General features: G+C 43.1%; 1 protein-coding gene across 1 annotated transcript in view; it reads left to right on the forward strand.

The window, feature by feature from the left end:
* The window catches only part of CSPP1 (centrosome and spindle pole associated protein 1), a 98687-nt gene that overhangs the window by 15318 nt on the left and 64682 nt on the right, over positions 1-18687 (forward strand). Inside the window, exons 6-9 of the mRNA XM_019543435.1 lie at positions 246-326; positions 6763-6864; positions 11491-11936; positions 16266-16385. Coding sequence (XP_019398980.1) covers positions 246-326; positions 6763-6864; positions 11491-11936; positions 16266-16385 — 749 coding nt within the window. The remainder of the gene's footprint in view (positions 1-245; positions 327-6762; positions 6865-11490; positions 11937-16265; positions 16386-18687) is intronic.

The raw sequence follows: 18687 nt of genomic DNA on the forward strand, positions 1-18687 counted from the left end.
CCTGATAGGATATCATTTATGCATAAATATCAATGAAACTTTAACTCCTGTTTTGTTTTGCTTTTGTTTGCTTGTATTCCAAAAATATCCTTCATAAGGTTGCCTTCAGTTTGCTCTATTTTATTAAAAATAATTATCTTGATATATTTCAGGAGATGTAATTGCGAAGTTCTATGTTGCGTGTTTGCTAGCAAGGAAAAATTGGTTGTTCAAAATTTATTGAATCAGTCATTTTTGTTATGCAGAAAAATTATTTGACTACTGCTGAAGTAGATCCATATACTCAGGGACTATCTCTTCCCATTGATGAGAGAAGATCTGCCAAGGTATGTGTACAGAATAAATTAAGCTGTCAGTGGTATGGAAAAAGAGGCTTCCCAGTTAACGACAATTAAAAAAAACCCCCCCAAACTACCACCACAATTTCTCCTTTTTACTTGCATATGAATGTGCTTCTTTGTCATTAGGTTAAGTTTAAAAATAAGTGAAACTTTTTAAAATTTATAATAGGTTGTTTGGCAAGTAATTATTAAGATTCTCCTTTACTGGAGAATGTGTACATCAACTGGTAGGTAATTTTAAATTTTGCTTTGATGGTACCTGATTCTGGGCTAGGACCAGCACATGGTGCTATTACTTGTGTGACCTTAATATCCAGAAGACTTGGTCATAAACTGGGACCCCATTGTGTTATGTCCTGCTTACAAATATAGAACAAATTGATAGTTTCAGCCTCAAAGAACTTACCTTTTAAGTTTGTTTTCCAGGTCACTACCAGTTACGCAGTTCTTTCCAGAGACATGTCTATGTAGAAAGTACAAGGTGCAACGAGCTTCATTCCACAAAAAATCCACATATTTTATAGGAATTTATCTATAAATATGTGCATTTTGGTTTTATTTCCTTTTCATTATGGCCTAGGGAAAAGATTGTTTTTGTAGTCTTTAGTATTTATTGAGTCTACAGATGGACAAAACACTACCACAGTCAAGAATATACTATACCAAGTAATGATTTATTTTTTCTCTATGCATAGCATACCCGCTTTGGATGCGATAGTGGCACCTAAATAATTCAGGCAGGTACCTAAAGAAGGATCTCCTAGACGAGAAGGACTAGGAGGAGTGGCCTCAAACTGCAGCAGAGTAAATTTAGGTTGGAGGTTAGGAGGAACTTTCTAACTATGAAGGTAGTCAAGCATTGGAACAGGCTACCTTGAAGTTGTGGATACTCCATCCAAGAGCAGGTTGGATAGACACTTGGCTGGGATGGTTTAGTTGGGGATAATCCTTCCCTGTGTAGGGGGGCTGGACTGGAGGACCTTGTGAGATCTTTTCCAGCTTTACTTTTCTGTGATCCTGTGAACTCAAAACCATTAATACAGCTATCCTACCAACTTTTAGTCTTACAGCAAGACCAAGCTGCTGGAAGATGACAGTTTGTGCAGCACTGATTAATTAGTAACTAGTGATTTGACATTGATACTTGGATTTCTGCATTCCCTACAGTATAAAGTCTTCTAGTTTTAATAGTCATCTAGTGTATTGAGTTCCCTATTCAGCAATATTGCCAACTTTATGACTACTTAAAGTCAACACTGGTGTCTTATAAAAGCTGTTTCTCAACTGAGGAAAATACTTTTCAGGCAACCTTCATGGTTGCCCACAAGTCTTGCATTATCATGGGCGGAAAGATTGAAAATTTAGCTGGTAGAATATCAGTTTCATTCACAAAACAATTGTTAAGATCCTAGACCCATACAGATGTCCGTTTGAATAAATGGAGATATGAGCTCTGGTTGAAACCTGTATCTTGGGAGGGCAACTGAATTGGCATGTACTATTCATATATGAGTAACTTATTCTGAGTAGCTAAGTGACACAGCAGAAAAAAATACTGACCTAGGTAGGGAAAATACATGGTTCATGAAATTGTGATGCAAATAAAAATGAAGAACAAAAATATTTAGGTTACAGATAAGGATTAGACTCTCGCTGTACTGAGGCATTCACTGTTCTGAAAGCTGAGGGTAATAGTCTCAAGAAATAATTTTGATAGCAGTTTATTTTCTTCTGGAGACTGTCTACGTTTATATTACCAGAGAATTAATCATTTCCATTTATTTCAAGGTGTGTTGGGGGGTAGATGCTTCTGATTATTGTCACCCTTAATATTTACATGTGTGCATACATGCATGTACATGAGAAGAGGGAATTGGTAATGTTTCCCCTTTACTCTTTTCTTTCTTGCTTGCTTTCTCTCTCTCTCTCTCTCTCTCTCTCTCTCTCTTAATCATACTTGCATGTCCACTCATGGTTTGATAGCATGCATATATCTTTGCATCACTCCTATGTGTGGCAGCAATTATTTCCATCTTACTTCTGGCAGGCCTCCCTGGACTATAGAACTGCTACCATCACTCCCTCCCACCCATTTTCCCCTCTGAGGGAAAGGCTGGGTTAGAGCCCAGGCACCATCTTAGCAGTCTGAAACTATTGTTTCCCATCTGTGGGTTGTTTGTTGTAAGCTGTTCCAAGTTTAGGATGGAATACAAATCTAATAAATAAAATAAAACTGACTGAGAAACGGAGGCATTGGGAGGCCACATGACTTGCCAAGAAGCCTTATGGCAGAACAGGGACTTGAACCCAGCCTTTCCAACTCCTAAATGAACAACCTAAACACTGAGCCATCCTTCCTCTGTTTGTTGCTTGTTTGGCCCCTGGCACACGTTCATTTAAAGATATAACGGGATGTGATCCCCAGTCTCAACAGTCACGCCTTCCGTCATACCATACTTGCATGGCAACAGTTGTGATTTTTGTAATCAGGGATATTGGATCCTAATTATGCCTTTCTACTTGTCAGTATTTGGGAACCCCAGGAATTGGCTGACTGCATGCCCCTGAATGCACTGCAGCTGGTTGAAACCCCCAGTGTGATCCCTAGGTGGCCAAAAACTGATCATATATCACAGGGTCATGTAATCCAGCCCCCTGCTTAAGGCAGGATTATCCCTGACTTAAATGGTTCCAGCCAAGTGTCTCCAGTCTGCTCTTGAAATTTCCAAGGATGGATATTCCACAGTTTCTCTATGTATCCTGTTCTAGTGTAGACTGTCCTTCTAATCTCCAACCTAAGTTTGCTCTGCTGTAGCTTGATGCAAAAGCTCCTAGTCCTGTCCTCTATGGCCACAGAAAAAACCCATCTGCATCCTCCCTGTAATAGTCCTTCTGCTGTTTGAAGACTGTTATAAAATTCCACCCCCCCCCAGTCTTCTCTTTCCCAGACTAAATAATCCTAGCTCTTTTAGCTGTTCTTTGTAAATCTTGCTTCCCAGGCCCCTAATAATTTTTGTTCCTTTGCACTGAACTCTATTTATTTATTTATTTATTTATCTCTCTCCACATCCTTCTTGAAGTATGGGGCCCAAAACTGGATATAGTATTCCACATGAGGTCTCACTAGTGCTGGATAGAGCAGAAAAACAGCTTCTCTTGATTTGCAAGTAACACTCTTGTTAAAACAGTCCAGTATGGTGTTGACTCTTTTTGCAAAAGAGCTCACTGTTGGCTTCCACTCAGCTTATGGTCCATTGTAAACCCCAGGTTTTTCTCTGTAGTACTGTAGTCTAGCCGGTTATTCCCAAGTGTATTTGTGTATGCAGTTATCCAAGTGTAGGACTTTCCATTTGTCGTGATCTTTGTTGCTGGCCCAGATCTGCTTCGTATTCAATTTAAGGCACCGTACAAACCAGCCATAAAAATATTCCATGTTATAGGATGTATGGGTAGCATGATTGCCATTTATGCTGCAATTAATATTAATTGTGATTTAAAATAATGTGTAGAAGGAGCCTTTATGCATGTGGGAAGTTTAAAATCTGCCCAACTTTTCCCCCAGGAAAACAATTTAGGGGAGATACAGAGCCAATTGTGCAGGAGTGGCAAGGATAGACCTAGCTTTGCCCTGTTAGCTGTATGCTGCTCTGTTGGAAGCAGAGGAAGGACATGCTTCTTGTGGCAGGTCTCTGTGCTGCTATGTGAAGGTTGGTTTGTCCTGAGCCAACTCACCTGCCACAACTTATGGGAAATGAACTCAATTCCCTTGAATGATATGAAGATCTTCCTGCTGGCTTGGGTTCCCCTCTGGTATCTCCTATGGGGCTCCTCCTCCCCTATACCCCACTCCCTTTCTCTCAGGTGTTCCAGTGGATCACAGGCTGCGCTTGGGTCTTGGTCTGTTGATTGGAGCGCTGCTGGGTGTTGTCTCAGCTATGGCTTCTGGCCGTGCGGTACTGTGATTAGAATGGAAAGGCTAACACAATGAAAATGAGTAACTAAATGTCACTCAACGTGGGCAGGGCAGGGCTCTGTTGTCCCACGCTGAGCTGTTCCCAAGCATTGGAATGTCAGGGAGGGTTTTCTCTGTCTTCACTCTTTTTACTCCTCCCTCTTTTGGTATCCCTTGTTCTTGGGGCTTGCCATGGACATGCTTCATGCATGGGTGCTGCAATGCATTGCCATTGAGGTGCTTTCTCACTGAGCCCTGGGTAGCTCTTCCCTATGAGGGCCTGCCTGCACTCACGTGGGCTTCAGCTGGGTGGGAGTTGCCTGGCTTGGGGCTCCATGCTGCACCAAAATGGGAGCCTAGTCAGGCACTTGACTCAGCTTGCCTCTGGCCCTGAGGGCTGGGCCAGCTTTCCTGAATTACAGTCTGGTCATGGCATCCATGGCGACAGGGGTAGAGGTGTTGACAGCAACGGCGATGGCAGTGGCGTCTGTGGCAGTGAGCAGCCGGTGCTGCTGGCAGTGTCTGGCCCTGGCTTGGGTGCCTGGCATCCTCCACTCTGGGCCCAGTTCCGGGGTGGTCTTTTATGGTGTGGCTGATGTGCTGTGCCCCAATCCAAGTCAAGCTCACTTGGCTGCACAGCGCCACCTGTGCTGCACATGGCCCAATCACCTGTGGCGTGGGGATTGTATACCCCCTCCTTGACCAATGCTATCAGTGAAACCACACATTAATACTGACTTTTTAAGGATGTTTGTTTATTATTTAGAGTTGTATACCGCAACATCCAAAAGGCTGAGATGGTTTATAGTAAAGAAACAACCCAAGATACGATTCCCTAAACAATACTCTGTGGCACTCAGAGCCACTCAGCTGGCTAGCTTGCCCCTGCTCTAGTTTTTGTGAACTGCCATCCCTTGATGGAAAACAGACACTTATACAGGAGGCATCCTGAGCCTTGGAATGGCATTTTGTTTTTGGCCACCTGCCTCCATCCTTGGTCTAGACCAGTGGTTCTTAACCTGTTAGCCATAGTGGGCCACAGCTGCAGCTCTGTCTGTTACATGGGCCACACACCACACCTGAGAGGGTCCCCAGTTGCCAGGGCTACAGGACCAGGGTCAGAACATGCAGCACCCTGCCTTCCCCCCCTGCACCTAGCAGCACCTGAACTCCAAGTACTGTCTGAAGGGTGCAAAGCCCAGCTCCTCTCCTTCCCCCACTGTGGGCAACATAGTCAGAGGGGAGCCTGTGGGGTGGGGGCGGTGCAGATGCGGGCTGCCCACTGCAGGCTCAGAGCTTCCCCTGTCCTTACCTCCCTCCAGGGCTTCTGCAGCCCAGTGTGCAGGACCCAGCACTGGCAGGCAGGGAGGCGTGGTGCTGTTGCTGAGAGCCCCACGCTGGCCACGCCACCATGGCGAGGCACCCTCTGCGGCTAGTAAAGTGAGCAAAATGCTGGCTTGCATCCATAGATCCTTCTCAAGCAAATCCTGGGACGTCATTCTCCCCTTGTACTCTGCCATGGTGAGGCTGCAGCTGGAGTACTGCGTCCAGTTTTGGGCTCCACAGTTCAAAAAGGATGTGGAGAAGCTTGAGAGAGTGCAGAGAAGAGCCACACACATGATCAGAGGTCAGGAAAACAGACTTTATCATGAGAGGCTGAGAGCCATGGGGCTCTTTAGCCTAGAAAAGCGCAGGCTCTGGGGTGATCTGATGGCCACCTACAAGTTTATCAGGGGTGCTCATCAGGATCTGGGGGAACATCTATTCACCAGAGTGCCCCAAGGGATGACAAGATCAAATGGTCACAAACTCCGCTGCAAGCGATTAGGCTGGACATAAGGAAGAACTTCTTTACTTTCCAAGCCCCCAAGGTTTGGAATAGACTGCTGTGAGAGGCAGTTCCAGCACCCACTTTCAATGCCTTCAAGACATATTTGGATGCTTATGTTGCTGGGATGCTATGATCCCTGCTGATTTCCTGCCCCTGGGACAGGGGGCTGGACTCTGATCCTCCGGGGTCCCTTCCAGTCTGAATGTCTATGAAATCTATAAAAGTTTCTCTCACAATATAGTTGAGAGAGAATTGTATCTGACTGAGGAAACTGGAAGATTTATAATTCATCAGACTTTTTTTTTTAAAACTCTTTCTACAGGAGTAATAAAATCAAACAGCCTAACTAGCTCTAATATACAGCTTGATGAATTAATTGATTTTATTTATTGTAAGATATTGCTGTATAATAGTGGGGAACTACATTCTGACTTGGAGATTTCTTTCTGCTTTTCATTCCTAGGAGGAGATGGTGATATTATTTCCAATAATGAACCAAAAAACCTGTTCCTTTTCCAGGGCCCGCTTGTACATCAGAAAGAAGTAAAAAAAGCACAGATCATTGGTTCCTATTCAATATCTTAAAAGCCAGTCCACCAGCAAACAAATTACAACACGCTTTGCAATGTCTTTTTTAGGAGAAACTACGTCTTGAAAGAAACAAGGAATACAATCAATATCTCAGGGATAAGGAAGAGTGGAATGAAAGGTTAAGGAAAATAGGAAAAAACCCCACAGAGGTAATACAGATTTTCCTGGGATTCTGAAAAACTTAATGAGATTGGTTAATGTCTTTTTCTGTCAGTTATTTAATGCCTGCTGTACGTGGACAGGAAGAAAGACAAAGGACAAGAAATATGATGTAATTAGATTACAGCTCTAACTCATCTGGGAATTAGTCATCAGTAGGCACCTATACACATGCTGGATTTCTGCTCCGATGTGTGCTAATTGGCATGCTCCAGCAGCCTCTGTATCACATGTATTCAGTGTCCCCGTGCTTCCAAATGGTGGCAGGGGTGCGTTAACTGAAGTTCATTGAATTTGCTTTAGTTAAAGCACCCTAAGTGCCATTTTGAAGTCTGGGGTGCTCAATACATGTGATGCTGCGGGCACTTTAAGAACGGTTCTTGAAGCCACTCTAAAGTGCCCCTCCTCCCCCATCGCAGAGCACATGTAAAGATGCCCAGTGATTCTGTCCTTCATTTTCAACCCCGATAGATCCTCCACTCCACTGAGGATAGGGGTGGGGGTGCATTTTGTCAGTTTTGTAGACCCTACGTAGTCAGTTTCAGAAATACAGCTGTTTAATACCCTCCTTAACAGTTTCAACAAGGTGTTAATGTTTGCCTTGCCAGGTTTTTTTCCACTGAATCGCCTCATTATCATTAGTGTTTTTAGTTGAGGGGTGAAGGAAACATAAAAACAAGTCAGTAGTAGTGTATGAAAAACTTTACAGGAACTAAGATTTAAAACAGTACTTGTCCTTTGTGCCCTTCTTTGGTTCGTGCCATCTGTTGTTTCAGTCATAATTTTGGGAGCTTATCTTTTAGGTGTTTTCTGTTTAAGACCTGGTGTATTTGCAGATATTATCAAATCAAGATACTGAAGAACGTTTTTTAGGATCTCAGATTTTTTTTATACTCATAGAAAGCAGTTTCCTAACCTACTGCCTGATATTCCATAGTAATAAAATATCTCTAAGTGAGCATATATAACTCCTAATTTGTAACGTAACATATCCATGATGACTAAATAGACCTCATTTTTCTCTGTATTTTGTAAGAGTTTTTGTGCTGTGTAAAGGTAGGTCTACATAGCATATCTCTGTGAAAAGAGGAAATACCTCTAAATAGTCTTTAGCATCACCCTTTGGTGAGGGAGGTGTTTTTTTGTTTTGTTTCTCTTGCTTTAATTCAACAATGTGTTGGCCTTGGGGATAATGAATGGGTTTGACCCAGTCCTCCCTTTTGAGAGAGGGAAAGATACAGTTTGGAAAAGACAGTAAGAACTGTCCTGTGTGTGAGGCAGGGGAGCAGGAGTGAGCAAAATTGGGAGAGAATATGGGTGAGGCAGAATTGTTTTCTTTTATGAACATATTGAATGCCGGTTGGCAAGTGAAGTTGGCTTGGTGAGGTGGGGGATGCCGTCCTTGGTCAGAGGCAGGGAAGTAGAAGTGGGAGCTGGGGGTGGGTAGTTTGCTTTGGAATTTTTTTTTTTTTTCCTCTGGGCAGGAAGGGTATTTTTGTTGTAAATATTTTAATATTTCCTTCTGTTTTGTAATTCTGTATTGTAAGCTGCCCTGAGCTTTTTGGGGAAGAGTTACAGATCAATTGAATGAAAACTTAAAAAGGATTTATTTAAGTTACCCAATAAAACTACCAACAAATCTAGTTTTACTATGAGGTCTTTCAAGGTTTTTCTATCAAGTTAGTAGTATACCTGCTAAAAATGGAAAATGTGACATGAATTATGACTAATCAGCTGGCATGCATCTTATATTAGAAACGCAGCTAAAAATCAATGCAGAAGATTTACTGGTTTAATTACTAGAACTCCCCCACCCCTTCAGAAAAAAAAGATGCATGTCTGCCTGCCTGTCTGTCTGTAAAATATACCTCCTCAAATGTCATTGCTTCTGGGAGAAGTAGGGGTTATAGGGTTATAGTTGTGTTGGTCTAAGGACATAGGCAGACAATGTTCTTTGGATAAATGTGATATCTTTTATTAGACTAACTAAATAGGGGTTTATATATTTTCAGAGATCTTGGTGTTTACCCCCATAAAGTAGCTTACAAGTTTTGCTGTCCTTACCTTACTCAGCCAACATTTTCCTGAGATAAATGGGAGTTTTGCCTGAATGAGAGCTTTAATGAACAGGCTTGTTATACTTGTTTGGGATGCTTATAGATCTTCAAAGGCTAAAATGCTAAATGACTGTTCCCTTGGGAGAGGAGCTCCAGGTTTGGAAAAGTCCAGAAGTCCTTTGGTAACATTTAAAACTATGACATGCGAGGCTTTTGTGTGCATGAAATGAGCTAATTTTTCTACTCTGAAAGTAATTCTCATTCAGTGTTAGATGTACTGTAAAGCCCTTAAAGCTGGAGAGTGAGCACTTGGGGCCTTGTAAAGCTGGTCCATTCTGACAGTCCAGCAGTTTTTCCATCGGTACAGCACAGGAAGCCTGAAGATATGTACAGATATAACATTCAAAGGCCTTTGAAACACTTCACTTTCTGGAGAGATGTATTTGCCCTTTGAAGTACCCTTTGGTGGAAGTGGTATAAAGCTAACTATGAAGGAAGAAAATACTATTTAGAAGTGCTTCAAAATGAAGTATTTGTTATTTAATCACACTCTGGGTATGCCTACACAAGACATTTACTGAGGAGGTGACTAATTAGCTCTGCATTAAATGCTTGAGTGTCTACACATGCACCCCTGTTAGGGCTCAGGAAACTAATAAACTATACAGCAGAGTAGTACTTGTAAATACGAGTACTATACAATATTTACAAGTCCTACCCCATTGCAGAGCTTTTTGTTCACAGCAGAGCACATGTAGATAGTGACTGGGGCACAAGGGTATGACCCCTGGGGCTCCCTGCCAGTCGGGGCTGCTCTGCCGAGGCTCCACGTGCTGTGCATGAATAAACTCTGGAGCTGATTGCTCTGGAGTGCATGTTCAGATAGCATGCCCAGGAGCAAAAAACTCTGGTGCAGTAAGCTCTGGAGTTTGTTTAAGTGCATTAATTACGTGTGTAGAGACGCTCTCTGTGTAGCACAACAGGGCATCCCTGGGTTCTCCAGTATCCTACAGTGCACTTCTGCCTCCCACAGAAGAATGGCTCAGGGGAGAGGACCTTATCACTATAGTCCAAGCAACCTTGTTTTAGTTGACTGGTAAAGAGTTGATGATCTGAGAGGGGAGAAGGAAGAGAGAAATCTGCAAAGAAGTTCCTTCCCAATGCTTTTAGGGTTTCTAGAGTATGGAAGGAATTTCTTCTTAAAGGATTTACTTCTTTTTATTCTGAGGCATACTTTTAATGGTTTCAGAATTATAAACCCATATGTTAAAAAACAAAACAAAACAAACAAAAAAAACCCTGTCCAAAGGCAAAGCTGTAAGGTTCTTTTGCATCCTCTAGGGTAATGGAGAAGGGGGAGGGCAGTAAAAGTTGTTAAATTGAAGCTGCTTTGCTGAACTGAGATTTAGTTCAGAAATTATGGGGGAGGGGAAGAGGAGATTTAGGATGCTTTAGCAAGTGGTGCTGCAGAGGAAGCAAAACTGCAGTGACTGAGTGTCCTAGTGAATAAAGGTATTCTCTAACAAGCCTTCCTATCCTGCTCCAGTAGTCTGGGCCACTCTATCTCTTCTGTGGGGAAAACAAGGACTACGTTTGTTTGGTCCACAATCCAGTCGCATCTCAGTCACGCAACGCTTCCCTGCTGCAGGTTTAGGTTGTATTCAGTCTTATTAATTTTCTAAGGCTTGTCAACCATATTGCTTAACTCTTAAATACAGCCTTTCTCATCACAGCAGAGCCTAGTGATCAAATTAGCCTCTTCCCCTCAAAGGAGGGGAAATCTACTGGAGTTTTACTCCTGTGCAAATAAAATTATTTGACCCTTATTGGCACCTCCCACTCTGCAGTATATTAATTATCCAGCTCCACTGTCACATAGAAGAGTACTACTATTTCCCATTTTACAGAATTGAGGAACATTGAGGCTAAGTAGCTTTCTCAAGGTCATAAAAGAAGCTGGTGGAGTAGACAGTTGAACAGTGCCCTTGTTTCCCTGATTTACCTATGGTGGTGTTGATGTTCTCGAGCAATGTACCTTGTGTGACAGAGGGTTTTTGTGTAGTTTTAAGAATAGGTTAAACAAACTCGTATATAGGAAAATTTGAATAGGGATGATCCTGTGTTGAGCAAGAGGCTGGACTAAACGACCTCTTGAGATCCCTTCTGACCCTATTAGTTTATAATTCTCTGAACAATTGTCTTCTGAATCTTGGGCTAGTCTTTATCGACTATTTGTCTTTCCTTGCATTAGATGTTTTTTGGAGGGAGGAAATATATTTTTAAGTTTAAAACCCGTATCGCAGGCCTGGAAGTCTGAGATACTCCTTGTATGACCCTTGATAACATCAGGACACCTGGGATTACAAGCATTATAGATTTGCTGTGCCTTTAAACCTAAAGTTCATCTCATCATGGGTAACCTATCAGTGAGGACTGCAGGGCTATTCAAGCTATTGCTGGAATGCTAATAGGAAAAAGGTGATTTAACCTGGGATGATGAAAAAGAGTAAATTATTTCCCTTTGTATTCAGATCTTTTAATATTCTTCCTATTGAACAGCATGAGACAGACCGACATAAAAAACCTGCTGCTGTTACCAGAGTCCAGCCAGAGCTACATAAACAAATAGAAGCCTCTTGCGGAGATTCAGAACTTCCCAGGAAAGATGCTTGTACTTCTACAGAAGCTTATGAAGAGCTGCTAAATAGGAGACGACAGGAGGAGGGCAGATATCGCAGATCAGATGATGAAGCTGAAGTAAGAGAGAGAATATTGCAGAAAGCACTTGATGAGAAACTGGACATTTCCAATAGGAAGTGTCACAGGTTTGCTAACAAACCTGACATTTCTGTTGGAAGACATCACAGATTTGATGAGGATTGTGATCTTGATAGACGATACGACAGACCTGATTATGGTCCTGAAGTAAATGAGGAAATGGACTCTAGATTTAGATATGAAAGCGACTATGATAAGAAGCCTCTGAGGTTTTTCAATACTGAAAGGTATTTAAACTTTATTTTTTACTTCTTCATACTTTTGAACCTTATTCACAGATATAGGTAGAATGATTTTGGCCTGCTGGGAGTCATTTAAGCAAATGGAGGGTTGGCTTATTAGACTTCAGCATTAGGTTTAAAATACTTAAATTTCCTGTATTCACATATTCACAGGTTCAAGCTTGAGGAGTTTTGATTCTTCCCTTGATTCTTTTGAAGCTGATGAACTTTAATGTTATGTTGCTAGTTATGGGTGGATTTTTCAGTTGAGACCGAAGTGAGGTCCTTTTTTTGTTTTTGTTTTAGTGAATGTTAGATTCCACGCATGGTAGTTATCCCTCATTCTTCCCCCACAACATTAAAGAAACCAAAACTCTCTCTCCTGTTTTTGTGTAATGGGTTCTGTCATAGCTGTTTGTTTGGAGGTAGATAATTAGCTGGTGTTTAACTGGATTACAGCTGTTTCTGCCTATAGTAATAGTTCCTGCATTTACATTGGGTCCTGATATAAAGATACCACCCTTACTGTTTTTGGCTCCAGCTAGATTTTCCAGGAGGATCTGGAAAAAAATACCATTTTCTAAGTGGATCCCATATTTTCAATTTTGGGAAAAGCAGCTTTTATCTTATATTTAAATTGATAACTTACAGACTTAGATGTGCCATTACCTTTCTAAAATCACACAGGAGAATCAAATAACTGAGGAAACAACTCAAAAGGTTAAATATACTAAAAAATCTAAAATGAAATGACTTTGAAAAAAATGACTTGGTATTTTATTGCATGTGCAAATGTACTTTAAATACAAAAGTCAAGATTATAGGAAACCTGATTATAGGTTGACCCCATGTTTGAGTTGATTTCCCAAATTTTATAATTTTTTTTAGGGGCCCCGTGGGCTAGATAGAATGGCCTGGCAGGCCACATCCAGCTCGCAGGCCGCGTTTTGCCAACCCCGATGTAGTATCAGACTTAAGGGGCTTAACTGATTTAGGTCAAACTGGTGTATGAGACTTCTGTCCCAGACCCCTCCTGGTTCATGTTAAATCAGAGTCCCCCAGTATGCTTTGCAGCCATAGGCTAGGCTGTACTGACTGCTCCAGAGAGCAGGGTTGGCCAGCTCACTTCCCCCCGCCCCCGCAGGTAAACCCTAGCTGGGGTCTGGGGCCAGGGAGGGGGGGTTAAATGCACCTTTTGCCAAGTACAGTGTTGTCCTGCCCTGCTGGTTTACTTGGTGCTGGCTGCGACTGTGGACTACAAATCCCAGAGGTACCTGGAAGCAGGAAGAGGAAATGATGAGCAACTCTGCAGAGTCTTGCTGCTGTGACTGTGGACCGGAAATCCCAGAGACCTCGGGGAAGCAGGAAAAGGAAGTGAACACACAGTTAATGCTGGCTGTGTGCCACAGAGTTATGCTTTAACACTCCCCGGCTTCTGGATTGAGCAGGCATTTAGCTACATTTCATGAATCAAAAGTGATGTTTATTTGCTTATTGGTTTAATCTTTTCAGCTTAGACAAACCTGCAAAGACTGAATCAATTCAGCCTCGGGCTTTCTGACTGTCTGTACTTTGTCCAAAAGTATCAGGTATAAACCCTCTGTTACAATGGCCAGTACACCCAAGCTTTCCAACTGAACAACTATTTATAGTGGAGAAAGCAGGGGAAAAGATGCCAAAAGCTATACTATCTGTTTGCAAGGGTAGTCACACTCTAACTCTGGTATGGTATGGACAGTGGTGAAGGCAACCTACCTGATGATGATGATAAATAAGACCCCAAGCAGGAGGAGATTGCCCAGGACAGCCAGACCTCTTAAGACAGTTGTCTTCAACCTTTTTAAGCAGGAGATCACCTTTTGGCATTTAAAAACGACCAAAGATCTACTGTGTACCCCATACCCAGCGGTAAATTAGTGGGGAGGGAAGGGGGGAGTGCAGATCAAGGCAGAGGGAGAAAAAATCATTTGGGGTGTGCACCCCCAGCAGGTAAGTCTATGGGGGAAAAGGATGGGAAAGGGCTGGGTGGGGGGGTGTAGTTCGAGGCCTCAGCCCTAGCCCTACTTCCTCCCTCACCACTGGGGTCTTGATCTTGCCCTCCCCCTCAATGGTGGTGAGAGAGGGAGTTGGGCTACAGCAGGGGCGGGCCCTGCACAGCTGGGGCCCAGGATGGAGTGTGAGTGGCTCCTCTGGGGGGATGCGAGGTGGGGAGGGCACCCCCCCCCAGGAGGGCATGGCAGCTGAGTGCCCTCGGACCTGCACGCTGGCCAAGCCAGCTGCCACTGCAGGCTGGGGCTGGGGCTGCGCTTGGGTGGGGCAGTGGCAGTGATGGGAGAAGGGCTATGGGGGGGCTGCAGGCACCCAAAACTTCACTGTACTCCCCCCACCCCCATACCCTCCCTTCCAGTGCCGCCGCCTAGCCTGAGCACAGCATGGCCCAGACCACTGCTGTGAAGAGTGCAGCGCTGCCTTCCCCTTCCCAGGGATCTGTGCAGGGGAAAGGGAGGGCTGGGGCTGGAAGGCAGCACTGCCATCTTCATGGTGGAGAGCTAGGCCATGTTACGCTTCGGCTGGGTGGCAGTGGCATTGCTGGGAAGGGGCACTATGGTGTGGCTATGGCGAATTTTTGGTTGCCTGCAGCCCCGCCATGCAGCCCCACTGTTTGCCCCATTTCTGCCCAGCTCAAGTACAGCCATGTCTCCATCCCGCAGCATTAGCCAACCTGGCCAGCATTCAGATCCAGGGGCACATGCCCCCGCCTCCACCCTGTGCCCTTTAGATGAGCCGCTTGTGGCTTCATCCCATGTCCTGGTTTGCAGGGCTTTCCCCTGCTCGAGTCCCACTCCTTCCCTCAGCTGCTGCAGCTGCCCACACTGCCCAGCATTTGGGGGAACACATTCCCTCCCCATCTGTGCAGCTGCCATTGTGACCTGGGATTTTCAACCTGGGCTGAGCCTCATCCCCTGCCTGCCCAGTGGCTGGATGCAGGTGGCATTGGGCCGCTCCCAGGTGGGCTGCAGTGGGGTTTGAGTTGCAAGGCCCAGCCCACAATGGCAGCTGCCTACACTGCACACAGATGTGGGGGCATGTGCCCCTGGGGCCTCTGCCATGGTACGCACAGTGGCAGGAGCCCTCCCCTGTGCCCCTGGATGAGCTGCCTGTGCTCGATCCTCTTATCACCCCCTGGCTGGGGCCCTACTCAACTTGCTTCTACCTCTGTGGCACTCTGTCCCTCACTGTGGGGGCTTGATCTGGCCCCTTCCTTCTCCCACAGACTGACCTGCTGGGCTGGGGGTAGGGCACATGCGTGCATAGCCTCCCCCTCCAGCCTCAGGTTGACTCCAAGAGGCTTTGAGATCAACCACTGTCTTAGGAGGTCAGTGATTTTAGACCTCCAATTTCCAGGCAGAGAACCAGCCAGATGGTGTCGAACAGGAGATTTTCCAAACATTTTTAACGTGCTTATTATGGAAGAACTGTACAAGGGGATTTAAATGACTTTGTTCCAAATACTGTCTGTCTTTAGTTGCTCAGCCATTTCCTTCCTGCCAGTAGCTGACAAATCTGACTCTTTCTTGAACTACAAATAGTCTGAATACCCATTGTAAAAGATCTGTGGGTCTTCTTACTAGTATAAGAAGTTTTCAGGTAAGTGTAGGTAATGTTCGTTTTGTTTTTTTTTAAGGTCATACCAAGGTAGAGTAAGAGATCCATCTCACGATTATAAAAATGGCTTTCAGGAGAGAGAGATCTAACAGGCATTCCCGTTTTTTTCCTTTGTAATAGCAAAAGATCACATACATACACTTCAACTGATTTAGACAGAAACACAGTGATCAGAAAAAAAGAGGATTTTTTTGGAAAAAGCGTTTACCTATTTTTCCCAATTTTTTTTTCTTCTAAGTTCTAGGGACAATTCAGATCTGAGATGCATGGATGCTGTTAAACCCTCCCTCCTCTTTCCACCCCACCCCAAAGAATGGTTTACAACCATGCATAACTTGAAGTGCTTTGCTGAATCAATGCTCAGAGGCAGAACTAGGAAGTTCTGTACCCCAGACAGTGGCTACCATTCTTGTGCCCTTTTCAGTCTGCCCCACTTACACACTGATAGTATCGTGAGTGTGGTACCTACACATGTTGTCATGGAAGCTTTGTGAGAAAACACTTTTGTTACTGAGTTCTTTCTCAGATGTAGAAGTTCTCTGCAGCTATGATTTCATAAGAACTCCTCTCATAAATGGTTAACATAAAAGTAATTTAAATATTTTATGCTTTGGACTGTCTTTAAGCAAAGGCTTTAAAATCTGATCTCTTTTCATTTTTTTTGCCCAGAAATCAGGCAGACAACAATTCTCCAACCAGTGAACAGGCAAAATCAGGCATAGGTAAGGATGGCATTCCATATGCAACAGGACTCATTCTTGGTATGTACAAAAACCCAGCTAATGATTAGTCTGTATTGCAGTATTTATTATAAAAATAATGTCTGTTGAAGCTTAATATTATGTGCTTCTTATGGAATAATTGATTTTACTTAGATTTTCCTTGCAACATATCTGTGTGCTTGGCAAGCATCCATTAAGTTAAAAAGAGAAAATGAAAAGGAAAAGACAACAAAGTTCAATTACTTTTCCTCAGTGACATGAGGTACTTGTGGTTCCTTTCCAGTATGCAGAATGGTAACTTTGGGATGTTTTTGGTAGCAGACACCCAAACCAATTCCCAGATTTCTCAGACAAATGAATGAAAATAGTGGAGATGTTTCACAGAATTTAGAAAATCACATTTTTTAAGTTAAATTTGGGTAACTAAAATATTGGAATATTCAGTACATTTAATTAAATTAGGATTAAAACTGTGGGAAAAGTGGAAGACAGTTGTCAGAATAACTTATTTTTTTTAAACAATTTAGATATCTAATGAATTAAACCTTTAAATGAAAATTGTATATGTTGGAGAGCAGAAATAAGCTGTTAACCATCATAATAGTTTTTTCAGGACTTGTATGCAAGACTGTGGTTGGTTCAGCTTTGCACCTTGACTAGTGATTATTATTTAAAAAAAAAGAAAAAGCATTTCTTGAGGTACCTGTTAGACTGAAAGTGCTAGAATAGCAAATTCTTGAGCAGGTCTAATCTGTGAATAGCCTCTGATTAATCTGTTCCCTGTAGTAAAGCAATGTAACACTTGATTGTTGCTACCTTATTCTGATAATCTAAACTATGAGTCTCTTGCCATAGTAACTTAGTATTCCACAAACAGAAACCTTCAAAGCATCCCTTAAAGGTAGGTAGGGAGGCATTGTTAGCTCCACTTGACAGATAGGGATCAGAGGCATAGAATCGTTCAATAAATAGGGCTGTGCAAAGCTTTGGTCCCTGATTTGATTCAGCAGAGAGATGGCCTGATTTGGTGGCTGAATCTCCAAACTGAATTGGAAGACCCTTTAGTCTCTCTGAATTGAATTGGAGCCCTCTGAATCGATTTGGAAAGATTTGACGATTTGGACATAGACACTACTTTAAATGTTTTTTCTACGTACCTCAGGGTACCAAGCAGCTCATGAATGCCTTAGTGGTGGGGCGGATAGAGTGTCCCACAGGAGCATGGGGTGGGCTTCCCAGTGCGCTTGGCAGCAGACCTGAGAGTTGACCAGAAGCACTCCCTCTCCCCCTTCCCCTGCAACCCCGGCTTGGTGACTGGTGCCTCCTGGGTCTGGGGGGTGACCAGGGTCCCCCTGCAGTCCATAACTGAGCCAGGGGGGACATGAGAGCATCCCCCACACGTGCCAAGCATGTGGGGGACCCCTCTCCACGCTTCTGTGGGACTCACCATCCACCCCAGCATCTCAGCATTCAAGAGCTGTGCTTGGTACCTTGAGGTATGTAGAAAAAACATTAAAAGCCAAATCGCTGATTCTCCAAATCCGCGTCAAATCTTCAGATTTGGATTCAGCCAAATTGAGTCAAATCACTGTCCCTGATTTGGGCTGAATCTGAATCCAAATCAAATATGGCCTGTTTTGTACACCCCTAATAAATAGCATAATGTTGTGCTTAAAATCTGTTGTCAGACCTGAGAACTGAGTCTGGGTTAAAAAAAAAATCTTGGTTCAGTGCCTTATCTATTTTTGCCCCTCTTACCATCGGAGTATAAAATTATTTGAATTTTTTTTTGCATCACAATCAACTTCCAAATGGCTCTTTCATTGGCATTCCAGACTTCTCTATTTTATGTTTGGTTGCTTTACTTCATTGAAGAGCAATACCTCTTGTAGAATGATGGGAAGGAAAAAGTGCTGAGGGGACATTGAATCATTGTCCAGGAAGGTTTCTAGTGTATTTATAAACACTTTACGTTTTTTTTTATTAGTTTTAAGTTCCAGAATAAGATCAAGTGGAAACAGCCAAAAGTTCAAATGTTTTAATCGTACAAAGTACTAGTAAGGTGCAGTACTATGGAAACTATCTTTAAGTATTAAAATTACCTTAATTTTTATAGTTTCCAACTCCTTGCTTTCAGTTTCAGTTCTGGTTTTAAAAACATAATTGCATGTGAATGTACTTGTTGGTGCTCTTGGGAATGCCTAGAGGATTATTTACTTCAATTTTTTCATATAGTTTTTACCTGATTTTTTTTTTCCCCCCCATTCCACCTCCAAATGCTACACCAAGTATAGAGTTGATTTTAAATAACTGAAATAGAATACCTGACTATTTTCAAGAGACAAATAAGATCAGATTTCAGCATTTTA

This window comes from Crocodylus porosus, unplaced genomic scaffold (genome assembly GCF_001723895.1).
Source record: "Crocodylus porosus isolate Cpor-Errol unplaced genomic scaffold, CroPor_comp1, whole genome shotgun sequence".
Classification (NCBI taxonomy): Eukaryota; Metazoa; Chordata; order Crocodylia; family Crocodylidae; genus Crocodylus; species Crocodylus porosus.